We start from the raw sequence: 16,387 nt of genomic DNA, 5'->3' as shown, positions 1-16,387 counted from the left end.
GTGACCCGGATGGGCTGGCTTCTCGGGGGGGACGTGGGAGGTGGGATCTGAGGAATGAGGTTCTGGGGCCCTGTGATGGGGAAGCAGCAGTGGGGGGCGGTGTGTGGAGAGGGGACTTGCCTTGGAAAAGGTGTCTGTCTCCTCGCCATGCAGAGCGAACAAAGAACAAGACAAACACCACCCGTGCCCGGGAGACAATTAGCCAAACAGCCTCGTGTGTAGATACTCAGCATGTGATGAGAGCTACGAAGTACAGGGGCCCCGGGCAGCACCCCCCCACCCGGAGGTGCCCAGCGTCCCCGCAGGTGTGGGTGCCACAGGGAAGTCCCCTGCAGAGGTAATGTTTTCACGTTGAAGCGTGGCGTGGCGGGTGAACGGGCTTTGCAGTTGGATCTCTGTAAGGCTTGGACACCAAGGCCCTAACCCAGGGGTGGGCAAACTTTTTGACTCGAGGGCCACAATGGGTTCTTAAACTGGACCGGAGGGCCGGAACAAAAGCATGGATGGAGTGTTTGTGTGAACTAATATAAATTCAAAGTAAAGGAGCGGAGGGGAGAGCAAGAGAACCGGATAGAACAGCTGGATCCGGCCCGCGGGCCGTAGTTTGCCCACGGCTGCTCTAGGGCAGTGGTCGGCAAACTCCTTAGTCCACAGAGCCACATAGCAACAGGACAACGATGGAAATTTCTTTGGAGAGCCAGATTTTTTAAACTGAAACTTCTTCTAACGCCACTTCTTCAAAATAGACTCGCCCAGGCCGTGGTATTTTGTGGAAGAGCCACACTCCAGGGGCCAAAGAGCCGCATGTGGCTCGCGAGCCGCAGTTTGCCGACCACTGGTCTAGTGGAGAAGAAGGAACCCCCAGATCCAGGAATGTGAAAACCTGCTGGGGAAGGTGAAGGGCCAAGCACAGGGTGGGTCCTTCCCTGTGGGTGGAGGGACACGCTTAGACAAGCACAATTTACAGGAGTTTTGAGTGGGTAACACCGTCACTAGTTGCATATTTCCATTTTAAAGAACTTTTTTTTTTTTTTTTTTTACTGATTTCAGAGAGGAAGGGAGAGGGAGCGATAGAAACACACCAATGATGAGAGAGAATCATGGATCGGCTGCCTCCTGCACGCCCTCCACTGGGGATCAAGCCCGCAACCCAGGCATGTGCCCTTGACCAGGAATTGAACTGTGACCTGGTTCATAGGTCAACGCTCAACCACTGAGCCATGACTGCTGGCACTGGTTGCATATTTCAATAGAAGGGCGTGGATGTAAAACCAGGATTTGTCACTGTCCAGCGAGTGGCAACCTCGGCCCGGCTGCGTGTGCCAACGCTGTGGTCCGCATGTTTCACATCCAGCCCCGAAAGGGCCTTCCTCCATCCTCAGGCAAGGGCACCAGCGCCCTTGTCCAGTCCGCTTCCTTGCCTGGCCCTGTGCCCGCCAAGCACCACCCACCCCTCTTACCAGGGGCCATTTCATGGGCTTGTCTGTGGCGAGGATCGTGTTCATCAGGGGTGGACCCAGGGGATGTTTCTCCGCCGCCAAAAGCAAAACACCAACTGTGTAAACAAAGGCAGGCCAGGCCCAGGGTGAGCGTCGGCATGGTGCGATCATGGCCCGGTTCCCCCTCTCGGCGTTGGCTTCATCCTTGGGACGAAGCAGAGAGCAAGCAGGGTGTTGGGGAAGTGCTTGCCCTCCACCTGAGCTACGTGGGGGACAGCAAGAGAAACGGGAGGCTTGTCGGAGGTGGGGGCAACAGGGGGTGCCCTGCCTGCTGCTGGGGTGAGCGGGAGAGGCAGTTCACGTGGGGCCAAGTTCCTGGTGGGCTCAGGGCACCCCGTGACCGCAGGCCCCTGACCCGGGCAGGTCCTCGGCTTGCAAGTACACTGCCCAGCAGTGTGAGGGTGTGGAGGCCTCGGGGTCAGGAGGCTGTCCAGAGAGGGCCGCCCCCCACCCCCCGCCCCAGAGCAGTTATGGGGATCCTCAGTCCTCAGAGCACAAGCCAGCCCACGTAATAGGAGCGGGGAGGGGAAGCTTGGAGACAGCCAAGGGTTGAACTGGGTGGTGGGATGAAGATTTGGTTCAGATGAGACTGGACTCAGGTTCTCCAAATGATTCTCCTCCCATAGGTGTGACCAGGACAGGCGTGGTGTGCCTGAGACACGGGCAGGGCCGGGAGGCATGCTGAGGGCAGGGCTGGGGAGGCAGGAAGGAGATCCTGGTTTGTCCATCTGAGTGCAGCCTGTTCCTTCCCCTTCAAGGAGACAGAAAGAAGCAGCCGGGGCAGGGCAGCCAGCCTGTGGTGTGCCTGCATGGACAGGTGAGCAGGGATAGGAGAGTGTGGACAGGTGAGCGTGGACAGGAGAGTGTGGACAGGTGAGCGTGGACACGTGAGCAGGGACAAGTGAGTGTGAACAGGTGAGTGTGAACAGGGGAGTGTGGATGGGAGTGTGGACAGGTGAGCAGGGATAGGAGAGTGTGGACAGGTGAGCATGGAGAGGTGAGCAGGGACAAGTGAGCAGGGACAGGAGAATGTGGACAGGGGAGTATGGACAGGTCAATGTAGACAGGTGAGCATGGACAGGGGAGTGGAGACGGGAGTGTGGACAGGTGAGCGTGGACAGGTGAGCAGGGACAGGTGAGTGTGGACAGGGGAGCAGGGACAGGGGAGCAGGGACAAGTGAGTGTGAACAGGGGAGTGGAGACAGGGAGTGGACCGGAGAGCAGGTGACTTCCCCGTCAAGGCTTGGGCTCCCAGGACAGTAGGGACTCAGACTGGCTGACATGAGGTCTCTGCCACCACGGGGCAGCCTGGGGCAGCCTGGGGCAGCGGACAGCTTGCTGGGAACAGAAGAGAATGATGCCTTGGTGCAGCCTGGCCTGTGGGTGAGGCAGCCATCAGGGCTCGGGGGCCTCAGGGACGCCCTGCACACCCGGGGTCGCAGAAGAAGTTAGGGCGCCCCTGTGACTTCCCACTGGGGCGTCAGGGTGAAGCTGGCGCCCTTCAACCAGGAAAGGAAGTACGCTCCCTCTCCCTGGAGACAGACCCTGAGGGCTAAGGCACCTGCCTTGTACCTCCTGGTGTGAGCAGTCCCGGCCCTGCCATGGCTTTCAGGCCCACGGCCGGCCTGGTGGGCGTGGGGAGCGGGAGGACAGGGAGCGGGCGGTGGTCCTGGCCTGGCTGCGCATGGGTCTGGGGCCTTGTCTGTCCGCCTGTCCAGGCTCCACGTAATGCACCCCTGAAAGCCAAGGGGTGGAAAGTGGGGGGTGGGGCAGAGAGGCGGTGGGGAGAGGGAGGGGAGGGGGGAGTGGGAGGGGAAGGCGGGTAGAATGGGGAAGGGGGAGAGGTTGGTCCTTGGGGAGATGTGGGAGTGGAGTGTGGGAGACACACTGGGGTGGGGGCGGGGGGTGGGGGTGAGGGGGTGGCGGCAGCGGTGAGTCCGGCGCGGGGGGCGGGGATCCGCGCTGCCGGGGGCGGGCGGAGGGCGGAGCTGCACTGCGGACCCGCGCGCCCTCCCTGCGTCCCCGCGTCTCTCCTCCCGGCGCCCCGCGCAGCCGCCTCCCGCCTCCGGCTCCGTCCGCGCATCCAGGTGCGGGGGTCTGGGGTGGGGTCTGCGCTGGGCCTCAGCTGGCCGGGAGGCTCCGGGAAATGTGGGTCTTTGGGGAGCCCCAGCCCCCGTGGCTGGCCCCGGGCCCGCAGGGCCATGGTGGTCGGGGCGCAGAGGCCCAGTGTGCTGGGCCCACGGCGGGGGCACGGAGGCCTGGGAAAGGGCTCGGGGGCCGGGAGCGGCCGCGGGGGCCGGGGAGGGGGCGCGGGCCTGGGTCCCTGCCGCTGGGTGCGGGCGCCGACGGGCTCCTGGGCGGTCGTGGTGCCCGAGGCCACGGCGCAGGCTGAGGACGGCGGCCCTTGTTCTCCAGGCTCCATCCTCCCCAAGCCCCTCCGCGGGGTGTGGGCTGTTTTCCTTGTTCTTTTTCGGGGAAGCGCCTCCCCAGCCCCTGCCCTGTGGCGGGACCCGCCCCCCCCCCCCCCCCCAGATCTCCAGCAGCCCCAGGGGGGATCTCTTTCCCTTTCTCACAGCTGTGCTTAAAAAGGGGCGGGGGTGGGCGCGAGGGGGACCCCCGCCGCCGCTGGACACGGAGGAGTTCTCTGCCCGCACAAAGTGGGGGGCCCCTCCTCCCCGCGGGGTCTGCTGAGGGGCGAGGCTTTGCGGCTGTCGCAGCCACGTCGCAGCGGCCTCGGCTTTGGCTCCATGACGCTGAGCCTTCCGCACGTGCGTCACATGCATATTCATTCATTCATTTTATTTATTTTTTAATCCTCACCCGAGGATATTTCCCCGTTGATTTTTAGAGCGAATGGGAGGGAGAGGCACAGACAGAAACACATCCATGGGTTGCCTCCTGCGCACGCCCAACCAGGGCCGAGAGCCTGCAACTCAATCATGTGCCCTTGACCGAATGGAACCCGGGACCCTTCAGTCCGAGGCCGATGCTCCTCCTCCCCCCTCCCTCCACCCCCAGGACACGGCCGGGGCTCCGCAGGGGGTGCTGAGTAGGCGTGTGTCTCCCGCAGGACGCCGGGCACCATGGCCTCGCCGCCGCCCCACCCGGAGGAGGACGAGGGTCTGCGGGGCTGCGAGCTGTACGTGCAGCGGCACGGCGTGCAGCAGGTGCTGCGGGACTGCGTGGTGCACCTGTGCGTGGCCCGGCCAGACCGCCCCATGCGCTTCCTCCGCGAGCACTTCGAGGCGCTGGAGAAGGTCAGTGGGTCTGCGGGGCTGCCAGCTCGGCCTTCCTTCCTCCCTGTCCCTCAGGATGTGACGGCCCAGGAGACCCCGTCGTGGGCTCTCTGCAGAGAGAGAAGCCGGCGGGTCGCCCTGCGGTTGCCCTGCCAGAGTCCCTCCCCTCCCGGCGATCAGGTAGCCTCTGGGGCTCACAGGCCGGTTCACTTGAAGGGCCAGGTGGGGCCGGGCCAGGGATGGATGCCACGAGCACTTGGGAGAGAGGGAATGGCTCTGAGGGACGTGATGTGGGCGGCTGAGCTCAGACTCCCGTTAATCTGCCCACTCGGGTGGGACAGTGCCCCTCAGACGTGTGCGGGGTGGGGGAGTGGGGGAGGGAGACCCCTGCTGGGTCCACCCCCCAGGACAGGCCCGGGAGCAAGGGACACAGCCTTGAGAACTCGGCCTGCTTCCCTGACCTGCCCCCCAAGCTCTCTGGTGCCACCCAGGCTTCCTCCTCGTGGCCCGTTCGTCACCCTGAGCTGTCCCTGGCCCGTCCCAGGGGCCTGAGGGGCCCAGTATAGGCTCAGTCTGTTCAGCACCCAAGTCCCTGCAGCACCCCCTTAGGCGGGGTCTCGAGGCCGCGGAGCCCTGACCAGGGGGACGCGTTTATTCCTTCCCTTTGAAGCAATCTGTTAAAAGACATTCTATTTATTTTTTAAATATTTTTATTGATTTCAGAGAGGAAGGGAGAGGGAGAGAGAGAAACATCAATGATGAGAGAGAATCATTCATCGGCTGCCTCCTGCACGCCTCTTACTGGGGATGGAGCCCACAACCTGTGCACGTGCCCTTTGACCGGGACTCGAACCCGGGACCCTTCAGTCCACAGGCCGACTCTCTATCCACTGAGCCAGAGGAGCTAGGGCTTAAAAGACATCTTAGAGCAATGAAGCCTTTTAAAGAAAACGGAAAGTTCAGAGGAGAGAGAAGAAAGGAATCCGTCGGCTCTCCTCTCACTGTGACCATGTTATAGACGCCCCTCATGTTCCGTGTGATGTATGTATCCCAGGTCTCCCACTGTAAGTGACGGGCAAGGGTGTGCTGAGCAGTCACGTGGAGGTTCTCCCCACCTTTCCCTCGTGACGGGAAGTGGTTGTCTCTGGTTTTTCAGATTAAAAGTAACGCCACCCTAACGTGTACACGCATCTTTTCCGTGCGTACTTTTGTGGGTTCAGTGTGGCTTCTCAGCAGTGAAATTCCTGGGGTTCTCACTGCGGCCTCTGGCAGAGGGGCCCCGTCGGTGCTGCCAACAAGATTTTTAGAGAGAGTGGGAGAGAGAGGGAAAGACAGAGAAACGTGGATGTGAGAGAAACACATCCATGGGTGGCCTCCTGCACGTGCCCTAACTAGGGCCCAGGCCGGGGGAGGCGCCTGCAACCAAGGTATGTGCTCTTGACCTTGGAATCGAACCTGGGACCCTTCGCTCTGCAGGCTGGTGCTCTAGCCACTGAGGCACACCGGCCAGGGTGGCTGTTTTATTTATTTATTTTTATTTTTTAATATATTTTATTGATTTTTTACAGAGAGGAAGGGAGAGGGATAGAGAGTTAGAAACATCAATGAGAGAGAGACATCGATCAGCTGCCTCCTGCACACCCCCTACTGGGGATGTGCCCGCAACCAAGGTCCATGCCCTTGACCGGAATCGAACCCGGGACCCTTCAGTCCGCAGGCCGACGCTCTATCCACTGAGCCACACCAGTCAGGGCCAGGGTGGCTGTTTTCATTTAAACACGTTTTCCAGCGGAGAGAGGGAAATGGCCACGGGCCCCAGTCCACTTCGGTTACTTCTGAGGTCACGTGCTGGGGAGACCGGTCCCCGAGCACCAGGACAGAGGACGGGGGCGGGGAGTCCCAGCTCCCGCACATTTGAAGTGGGAGACTCAGGCAGGCGATGTCTTTAACCTTCTCCAACCGTGGCTTGGCTGGAACTGGAGCTACTGCACTTGGTCCGTTCACAGGTGACCCCCAGCCGGGGCACTGGTCTCACAGGGTGTGTGTGACGTATCAGCCGTCCCAGGCAGGGAGCCCGACAGGACGCCGAGGCCGGTCCAGGCGGGACTGAGCTGAGGGGCTCACCTGGGCGCACTTGGCACGCCGGGGACACGTTCCGTGGCTGGAGACGTTTCGGCGGTTCCATGGGGTGGGTGTGGCCGTCTCCTGGGAGGTGGGGACTGGAGGCGGAGACACGGTCAGGCGGGCCTTGCTCTGGTGGGGATGCTCCCGTCTTGCTGGCGGCCCGGGTGTGGGGTGAGGACAGAGGCCTGGGCACCACGCCTGGGGTTTAGCCTGGGCTCTCCCATGGATGGGGTGCCACTTGCCAAGAAGGGGCATGGGGAAGAGGCAGGATGGGCGGGAGAATTAGGAGTTCAGCTTTGGACGTGCGGGTGAGTCCTCCGGGAGGCTGAGGGTTTGGAGCTGGGGGAGAGGCCGGGCGAGGACGGAGGCTCAGGGAGCTCACGGGTCCCTCTTGCCCTGGGAGCTGGGGACCGCCTGCCGGGACAGGTCCAGACCGAGTCCCGTGGAGGCCGGTGGCCCGCGCAGCACAGTGAGGGACCCTCGGGTCCAGTCTCGGCTCTGAGCCGAGCATCCTGCTGTGCCCGAGGTCGTGCCTGAGTCCTTTGTTTCCAAGGCACGGTTGCCATGGCGACTGCGTCAGTAACCAAGTCCCACAAGCTGGGGCTGAAGCAGCGGGAACTGGCTCAGTGCTGGGGCTGGTGTGGGCAGGGGTGCCGGAGGCGCACAGACCGAAGGTGGCCACGGCTGACGGAAACGCGTGGACCTCTGGGCGCAGGGGAAGCGTGTGTCCGGGACCAGACCATAGGCTGTTGCAGCCGTGGGCAAACGACGGCCCGCGGGCCGGATCCGGCTGTTCTATCCGGTTCTCTTGCTCTCCCCTCCGCTCCTTTACTTTGAATTTATATCAGTTCACACAAACACTCCATCCACGCTTTTGTTCCGGCCCTCCGGTCCAGTTTAAGAACCCATGGTGGCCCTCGAGTCAAAAAGTTTGCCCACCCCTGGGCTGTTAGGTGCCGTCTTTCTGTAAGAGCTGCTGGGACAGGCTTCGGGCGATTTCGCCAATTCTTTGAAACTGGACGCGTGCGTTCATCGGTGCATCTCGGATCCTCAGGTGCCCTGCGCTCCTCAAGCAGCAAGTCCTGGCATTGCAGTGTCGGCGCCGTCCCCTCGGAGGGCCTCCCCACGGGCCGGGCCGCCGGCAGTGAGTGATAAGGGCCAGGAAGCGTTCTTTCCTCTGGGAGGCCCGGCTCAGGGCCTCGGGGGCCTCGGGCGGAAGCGCTGTCACAGGCAGGAAGGCTGTGAGCCTGAGGCTGGCGGGTGTGGCGGGCGGCACAGACCCAGGATGGCCCAGCTCTCGGGGCGCTGCCCTGGCGGGCCCCGCGTGGCACCCGGTGCCCCAGCCTCGGTGAGTGCGGGCGGCGTCTCGGGCCGGTGATTCCGGGAGGAGACGGAAGGGGTAAGACGCTCCCTGTCCCCTGGCGCGTCTGCAGGACTCGGCCTTCCAGGGGGGGTGTGTGTGACGACAACGCCACCCCCTCCTCACAGTGCGTTTTGTGCCCATCAGGGGTCCTCAGACTTTTTAAACGGGGCCAGTTCCCTGCCCCTCAGACCGTTGGAGGGCCGGACTATAGTTTAAAAAAAAACTATGAACAAATTCCTATGCGCACTGCGGGCCCGGGACACGTCGGCTGCTAAGCAGGACAGGCAGCGGCACCCGGCGGGCCGGATCCATGTCCTCGGCGGCCGCATGTGGCCCGCGGGCCGCAGTTTGAGGACCCCTGCACATAGACACACTCCGCGGCCTCCCGCCTCCAGCCCCGCGGTCGCCGATGGGCCGCGCGTGGCCGTGGCGGGATGTCAGGTGCTTGCAGTTTGCGAGGCCGGAGACCTTTCCACACACTCCTCTGCCTTGGGCGCAGCTTCCTCGGCGGAGCGTCTGCTCACGTCGCCTGCCCGTTCTATCAGGGCGTGCTCTTGCTGTGGAGCGTGACGACTCTCTGCATCTTACACGTGTGCCCTCACACACGTGGATGCGCGCTCCCCGTCAGGTAGGCGGTCGGCAGGTGCCTCTTCGCGTCCGTGGCTTCTCTTGACGACGTCTTTCACGTCTGTGCTTCCGAGGCCCCGTTGGTCAGTATTTTTATTTTTTTTATTATTTTTTTATTTTTTATTTTTTAAAAATATATTTTATTGATTTCAGAGGGGAAGGGAGAGGGGGAGAGAGATAAAAACATCAATGATGAGAATCATTGATTGGCTGCCTCCTGCATGCCCCCTACTGGGGATCAAGCCCGCAACCCAGGCATGTGCCCTTGACCGGAATCGAACCCGGGACCTTTCAGTCCGCAGGCCGACGCTCTATCCACTGAGCCACACTGGTTTCGGCTGGTCAGTATTTTTAAACAGCCCGTGCTTTGCGTTTAAGGTTGTCTCTCCGGATTCTCCGCAGGGTTGGGGGCTCCTTTGCCACCGGTCACCGGGCCACCTGTCTGGGGCCTGGTTCTGCTCCGGGATCTCCTGCCGGGGATGCCCCCCGTCTGGTGGCCGGTCCTTAGTGAGCGCCGCGGGCCTGTGTCTTCCAACCTGATTCTTTTTCAAAATTGTTTTTCTTACTTTGTTTTTATTGACTTTAGAGACGAAGGGCGCGGGGGAGAGAGAGAGAGAAATACCCATGATGAGAGAGAACCATGGACCGGCTGCCTCCTGCACGCCCACACTGGGGGATCGAGCCCGAATCCCAGGCACGTGCCCTGACCGTGAATCGCACCATGACCTCCTGGTTCATAGGTCGACGCTCAGCCCCTGAGCCACACTGGCCCGGCTCAAAATAGTTTTGTCTCCTGTAGTCTCTGTGCCTGCCCAGGTATATGGCAGCCGTGAGCAAACGACGGCCCGCGGGCCGGATCCGGCTGTTCTATCCGGTTCTCTTGCTCTCCCCTCTGCTCCTTTACTTTGAATTTATATTAGTTCACACAAACACTCCATCCATGCTTTTGTTCCGGCCCTCCGGTCCAATTTAAGAACCCATTGTGGCCCTCGAGTCAAAAAGTTTGCCCATCCCTGTGTTAGAGGACCCTGGTGACAGTGACCGAAAACCCTCTTGGGATTTTGACTGGTGTTCTATTGAACGTAGGAGTCAGTGTGGGGAGAACAGACAGCTTAACAACACGGAGTCTTCTAGCCCAGTGGTCGGCAAACTCATTCGTCCACAGAGCCAAATACCAACAGGACAACGATGGAAATTTCTTTGGAGAGCCACATTTTTTAAACTTAAACTCTATAGGTAGGTACCTTGTTATTAACTTAATTAGGGTACTTCTAAAGCTGGCCTTTGCTAAAAACTCAAGGGGCCAAAGAGCCGCCTGTGGCTCGCGAGCCGCAGTTTGCCGACCACTGTTCTAGCCCATGAACTCAGAACATCTCTCTGTCTCATGGAGTCTCCGATCTCTTTCGTGAATGAAGGAAAAACGTGTTGTTTTCGGGTTATAGGTTCTTCACGTATGTCGTTAATTTACTCCTGTTTCGTTTTTTTAGAGATTTTCGTTTTCGATTACAATTTGCATTCAACATGATTTTGTGTTTGCCTCAGGTGCATAGCGCAGTGGTTAGACCAGCCGTGGGCAAACTACGGCCCGCGGGCCGGATCCGGCTGTTCTATCCGGTTCTCTTGCTCTCCCCTCCGCTCCTTTACTTTGAATTTATATTAGTTCACACAAACACTCCATCCATGCTTTTGTTCCGGCCCTCCAGTCCAGTTTAAGAACCCATGGTGGCCCTCGAGTCAAAAAGTTTGCCCACCCCTGGGTTAGATAATCACGTGCTTTACGGAGTGGTTTCCCCCCAACATTCCCAGCGCCCACCTGGCCCCACACGCCGTGAGGACAATATCATTGACTGTGTTCCCTACGCTGTGCCCTATCTCATTTTTTATCCTCAGTGGTACTTTTTGAAAAATACCTATTTTTATTGATTTCAGAGAGAGGAAGGGAGAAGGATAGAGAGAGCAAGAGAGAAACATCCATGATGAGAGAGAATCATGGATCAGCTGCTTCCTGCACGCCCCACACTGGGGATCGAGCCCACAACCCTGGCATGTGCCCTTGACTGGAATCAAACCCGGGACCCTTCGGTCCGCAGGCCGACGCGCTATCCACTGAGCCACACGGGCCAGGGCTAAGTGGTGCTTTTAAAACTACGAACAGCCTTTCCTTTCTAGAGCAGTTTCAGGTCTGCGTGGAAACGGAGTGTAAAGTACAGGGAAGTTCCCATCACCCCCTCCTCCCACGGTCTCCCGCTCGGCGACGTACGTTTTGCACTAATGAGGTATGGCTGCTACAAATGAGGACACGGTACTGTGAACTGCAGTCTGAGGTTCCCCTTGGGGCTCAGTCCTCTGTGCGTCTGTGGGTTTTGACAGTTCGTAGAGTCACAGGGCTGACGGGACAGCTCCCGAGGCCCCGGGCGCCGTCCGCTCACCCTCCTCCCCCCACCAGCCCCTGGCAGCCACTGGCCTTTTTAATCCTCACCCGAGGACACGTTTCTTACTGATTCTTAGAGAGAAGAAGGGAGAGGGAAACATCGATGTGAGAGAGAGACTTCGATCGCTTGCCTCCTGTACGCCCCCTGGCGGGATCAAACCCGCAGCCGAGGTGTGTGCCGAGGTGTGTGCCGTGACCTGGAATGGAACCCTTTGGTGCTGGGACGACGCACCCACCGTCTGAGCCGCCGGCCAGGGTGCAGCCCCTGGCCTTCATATTGTCTTTGTCATTTTGCCTTTTGCAGAGCGTCCCATGGACGGCGCCGCACAGCCCGTCAGACTGGCTTCCGTCACGTAGTCACATAGTCACGTAGTCACAGGCAGCGAGGGTTCCTCCGTGTCTTTTCATGGCGGGCAGCGCTTTTTTTCCCCCGCTGTGTAACGCCCCACCGTCTGCGGGACCAGTTGGTTTATCGTCGCCTGCTGACGGCCGTCTGGGGGCTGCCAGGTCCTGGCGATGATGAACTCGGCTCCTGTGATCACCGTGTGCCGCTGTGGGCACGGCCCCAGGGCTCCCCGAGCCCCCGTTGGGGACAGGCCACCACGTGGTGGGTGCTGGGCACCGTGAGAGGAGAACCACGAGGCCCGAGGCCACAGCCTCGCAGCCCTGGCGCTGGGGGGCTATGTCCCCGCTGGGGGGGCCACGTCCCCATGGGGGCCGCCTGCTGAACGTCTGTCCCCTTGGTGCTGGGACCACTGGTGCTGCCCTACTGTGCGCTGCTGCTCCTCCCGTCCCGACACCCTCTCCCCCGGCCCAGGCCCAGGCCCGACGCTGCTCCGCTGGCCGGGACCTGGCTCTCGGCACCTCCCGGGGCCTCTGGCGGGAGCGACGCACCAGCACAGGACGGCCGGGAGCTCCAAACGGGCCTCTCACCGTTCCTCCACGGCCTGTCTCCGGGATGATTCTAGCACGAACGCCGTAACGGAAACCCCGTCGGGAAGGAAGTCCGTCCCGGAGAAAGCTCCCCTCTCTCCAGGTTTCTGTCCATCTCACTGTTCGTGCTGTGGGTCAGGTGTGTGTGCGGTTTTGTGCCCACGTTCCCCCCCCCCCATCACACGTGGCTGCGTGGACAGTGCTGCTCACGGGCGGGACAGGATTGGCGCTGGCGGCTGTGGTCCCGCCGTCGCGTGTGCCCGCTCCACGCAGCGTGTCCGCGCTCGCCTGCTCCTGGGACAGCGGCGTGTTTGTGCCGAGGGCGCCACGTGAACGCCTGTCTGGAGCGTTTTTTTCAAAGGGGCCTGAACCTTCCGGAAACGACCGAGTAATAGGAAGAGAGGTTGGTTCCCCCAAATTCTAGTGAATTAAGAAAGTACAGCCCTAACCGGTTTGGCTCAGTGGATAGAGCGTCGGCCTGCGGACTGGGGGGTCCCGGGTTCGATTCCAGTCAAGGGCATGTACCTGGGTTGCGGGCACACCCCCAGTGGGGGGCGTGCAGGAGGCAGCTGATCGATGTCTCTCTCTCATCGATGTTTCTAGCTTTCTGTCCCTCTCTCTTCCTCTCTGTAAAAAATCAATGAAATATATTTGAAAAAAAAAAGAAAAAAAAAAAGAAAGTACAGAAAAGGGTGAAGCCACGGAAATGTATCACCCAACGCGAGAGTGACTTGCACTCCTGGTTTGTTCCCCGGGGGTTCCTCCTGGGCGGGTCCTTCCTCTCCCTTCTCTCTGTCCCACGCGTGAGGAAGTCGGCCACTTACTGGATGTGCCTTTTATCTATTTTAATTTTTTATTTTTTAAAAAAATATTTTAAAGTTGGTTTCAGAGAGGAAGGGAGAGGGAGAGAGAGACAGAAACATCCACGAGAGAGGATCATGGATCGGCCACCACCCGCGCACCCCACCCTGGGGATCGAGCCCACACCCCGGGCAGGTGCTCTGACCGGGAATGGAACCCAGAGCTGGTTCCTAGGTGGACGCTCAGCCCCTGAGCCACGCCGGCCGGGCTGGGGGCGCCTTTTAAAGCGATAGGCTATTTCGAGAGAAGTGTTAGGTCTGCAGAAAAGCTGAGCAGGAAGTACAGCACCCCCTTCCCTGTCGTAACTTCCTGCGTCCCTGTGGCTCGTCGTGAAAACCCACGAACCGACATGGTACCCACGGGCCTGGGCAAAGCAGGTTTACAGCTGTCCGCATGGAAAACAACACAGCAATCTATTCACACAAAAGAGTAACACGCAAATCGACCGAACGGCGGAACGACCGCCCGACCAGTCACTGAGGCGCACTGACCACCTCGTGGTCCCTTCCCCCAGCCAGCAGACTCCCATTGCCTAATGGGTGGCGGCGGGGGCGGGGGCCAAGCCCCTTGCACGGATTTCGTGCATCGGGCCTCTAGTTAATAACACGAGAGCCCTAGCCGGTTTGGCTCAGTGGATAGAGCGTCGGCCTGCGGACTGAAGGGTCCCGGGTTCGATTCCGGTCAAGGGCATGTGCCTTGGTTGCGGGCACATCCCCAGTAGGGAGTGTGCAGAAGGCAGCTGATCGATGTTTCTCTCCCATTGATGTTTCTAACTCTCTGTCCCTCTCCTTTCCTCTCTGTAAAAAATCAATTAAAAAATATATTTAAAAAAATAATAAATAAATAACAGGAGAATGAACGTTCACGTACTCCCAACTGTAAGCCTGCTTTGCCCGCCCTGTGTTGGTACCCGAAGCCCCTGGTTGGCATCAGGGTCCGTGGCTGTGACTGCCGCTGGGAGAGACCCGGGGCATCTCCTGTCATTCCTGAGCCCAGTCTTACCTTTTTCTTGGTCCCTTCAGAGCGCGATCAGGGAGCATATGGAACACCGAGAAGGTGTGCAAATCAGAATTTTAGGATTTTAGGATCCAGCGTGTGCACCGTGGGACATTATTTCAAGGCATCCTAGGATGAGTTCAAATCTATTTCTCACTCAAAACCCATAGTCTTCCCCCGGCTGGTGTGGCTCAGTGGTGGAGCGTTGACCTACGAACCAGGAGGTCGGGGCACGTGCCTGGGTTGCGGGCTCAGTCCCCAGTAGGGAGTGTGCAGGAGGCAGCTGATGGATGACCCTCTCTCATCATTGATGTTTCTCTCTCTCCCTCTCCCTTCCTCTCCCTAAAATCAATAAAAATATTTAAAAAAACGTATTATTTGACAACAACCCAATAAGCTACAAGTTACTAATAAAAAGCCAGAAAGAACCGAAACCGGTTTGGCTCAGTGGATAGAGCATCGGCCTGCGGACTGAAGGGTCCTGGGTTCGATTCCGGTCAAGGGCATGTACCTTGGTTGTGGGCACATCCCCAGTGGGAGGTGTGCAGGAGGCAGCTGATCGATGTTTCTCTCTCATCGATGTTTCTAACTCTCTATCCCTCTCCCTTCCTCTCTGTAAAAAATCAATAAAATATATTAAAAAAAAAAAAAAGCCAGAAAGAGAGAGTCCCCACATACGTTTGGAAACCAGCAGTGAGCTTTTGCACTGTGTATTGGCTAAAGAAGGCTGTCAGGGAAAAGTGACGAGATCTTTAGAATTGATGACAAAGCACCTCATGTCTGACCCTGTGGGGTGCAGCACAGTGGGTAGTTAGAGGGAAATTCATAGCTTTGTGAGGAAACCAGGTCAGAATTAGTGAGCGGTGCGTCCCCGTTTCCCAGGTGCCATGGGAATGATCACGGTGGAAAGGCCGCACCCCCCTCCCCGCACCCCCCCCCCCCCCCCGCATTGTGGGGCCAGAAGCCCACGGCCAGGGCTTGGTCAGGTGGTTCCTCTGGGCTCTGAGGGGGAAGCCACCTGGGCGGGTGCTGGGTCTGCCATCTCCGCCTCCGCCACCACGGGCGTGCCTGTGCCCACACTCTCTCTTCCCATCAGGACCCCGTCATGGGGTCACCCCCCACCCCCCAATCCAGGATGACCTCGTCTCCACCTGATTAGGTCTGCAAAGATCCTCTTCCAAATAGAGACCACGCTGTGAGGTTCTGGACGGATGGGAATGTTTGAGGGAAGTCAGAGCTAGAGAAATAAAGCCAGAAAAATAAAAACAAAAACAAGGAAGAAATAATAGAGGCAGAAGCAGAAGGTAATGAAGTGGAAACTGAAGACAAGCGAGGCTGACTCTGAAGAGAGGAAGGAACAGACAGACATCTGGGAAGGCCACGGACAGAGTAAAGGAGAGACCTGCACCCCGTGGGGCAGGGGGTGCTGCCCTGAGCAGGGTGCTGGGGAGCGGCGAGGGGTGAGCTCCCAGCTGCCCCCGGGGTGTCCCCTGGGTTCGGATCTTCTCATCGGGGTCAGCGCAGAAGACACCGCCTCCAGGAGGCCCTCCGTGACTGCCCCACCAGGGAGGTCTGGGACCCTCCCCTCGCTCGCACGTCCCTCCCACCTTGTCCTTCCACGGGCTCCCCGCTTGGGACCGTTCGCGTCTGTCTGTCCTGCCAGATCGCAGCCCCCTTCACGGCAGAATGGTGCCTGCTCCTCTGGCCGCCTCCGGGAGGGCGGGTGTGCGACAGGTGCCCCGTGAGTGGCGGAGCTGCTCTCTTCACCGGCCGCCGGGTGTCTGCGTGCCCAGGACACGGCCTTGGCCCTCTCCAGCCTCGGTTTCCCCACCTCGGCCGGGCCTGCCTTCCTCTCTGAGACCCACAGCGTGACAGAAAGGCTGTGGTTCCTGGGCGGGGCTGGTGACCAGCACCCCACGTGGACCGGGCTCCTCCCCCCGGGAAGGCCCCCCGTGGGCAGGGCCTCTCCTCTGGGGCTGAGGCCAAGGAGGACTCAGGCTGCGTGATTAACGGCCCCTGGAAATCCCCTGGGCGGGGGGGCAGTGGCTGTGTCCTGGCCCAGCGGGCGGGCGTGGGGCAGGGTCCCTCCTCCCAGGTCTGCGGGGCGGGGGGGGGGGGGGGCGGGCACCTCCTGCCCAGCATTTCCTTTCTGGCTGCAAGTCGGTGACCATCACTGAGGTCCAGGCAGAGCGTGGCCCGGGGACTGACGGGGACAGTCCCTGGGCTGTGTGCCCGGTTCGGAGGCAGATGCCGGCTCGGAGCTTTCTGGAAACTGCTGTTAGGAAGGTCCCGCTGGCCGGGAAGGCCTGTCCTGACC

The 16,387-nt window shown here is 60.0% G+C and overlaps 1 protein-coding gene across 2 annotated transcripts in view; it reads left to right on the top strand.

Annotated features, from left to right (window-relative positions):
• Positions 1–3,453: 3,453 nt before the first annotated feature.
• PRKAR1B (protein kinase cAMP-dependent type I regulatory subunit beta) overlaps positions 3,454–16,387 on the top strand; it is a 63,577-nt gene continuing 50,643 nt past the window's right edge. For both annotated transcript variants that reach the window (XR_013960902.1, XM_080674210.1), the window contains exons 1-2: positions 3,454–3,586; positions 4,570–4,756. Coding sequence is in view for 1 of the 2 variants with exons in the window: in XM_080674210.1 (XP_080530336.1) it covers positions 4,583–4,756 (174 nt within the window). In the remaining variant the exon portion in view is untranslated. The remainder of the gene's footprint in view (positions 3,587–4,569; positions 4,757–16,387) is intronic.

The sequence above is a fragment of the Plecotus auritus genome (genome assembly GCF_963455305.1).
Source record: "Plecotus auritus genome assembly, chromosome: 6".
Lineage (NCBI taxonomy): Eukaryota > Metazoa > Chordata > Mammalia > Chiroptera > Vespertilionidae > Plecotus > Plecotus auritus.
Note: the sequence above shows the minus strand (reverse complement) of the source record. Positions and strands in the feature narration are given on the sequence as shown.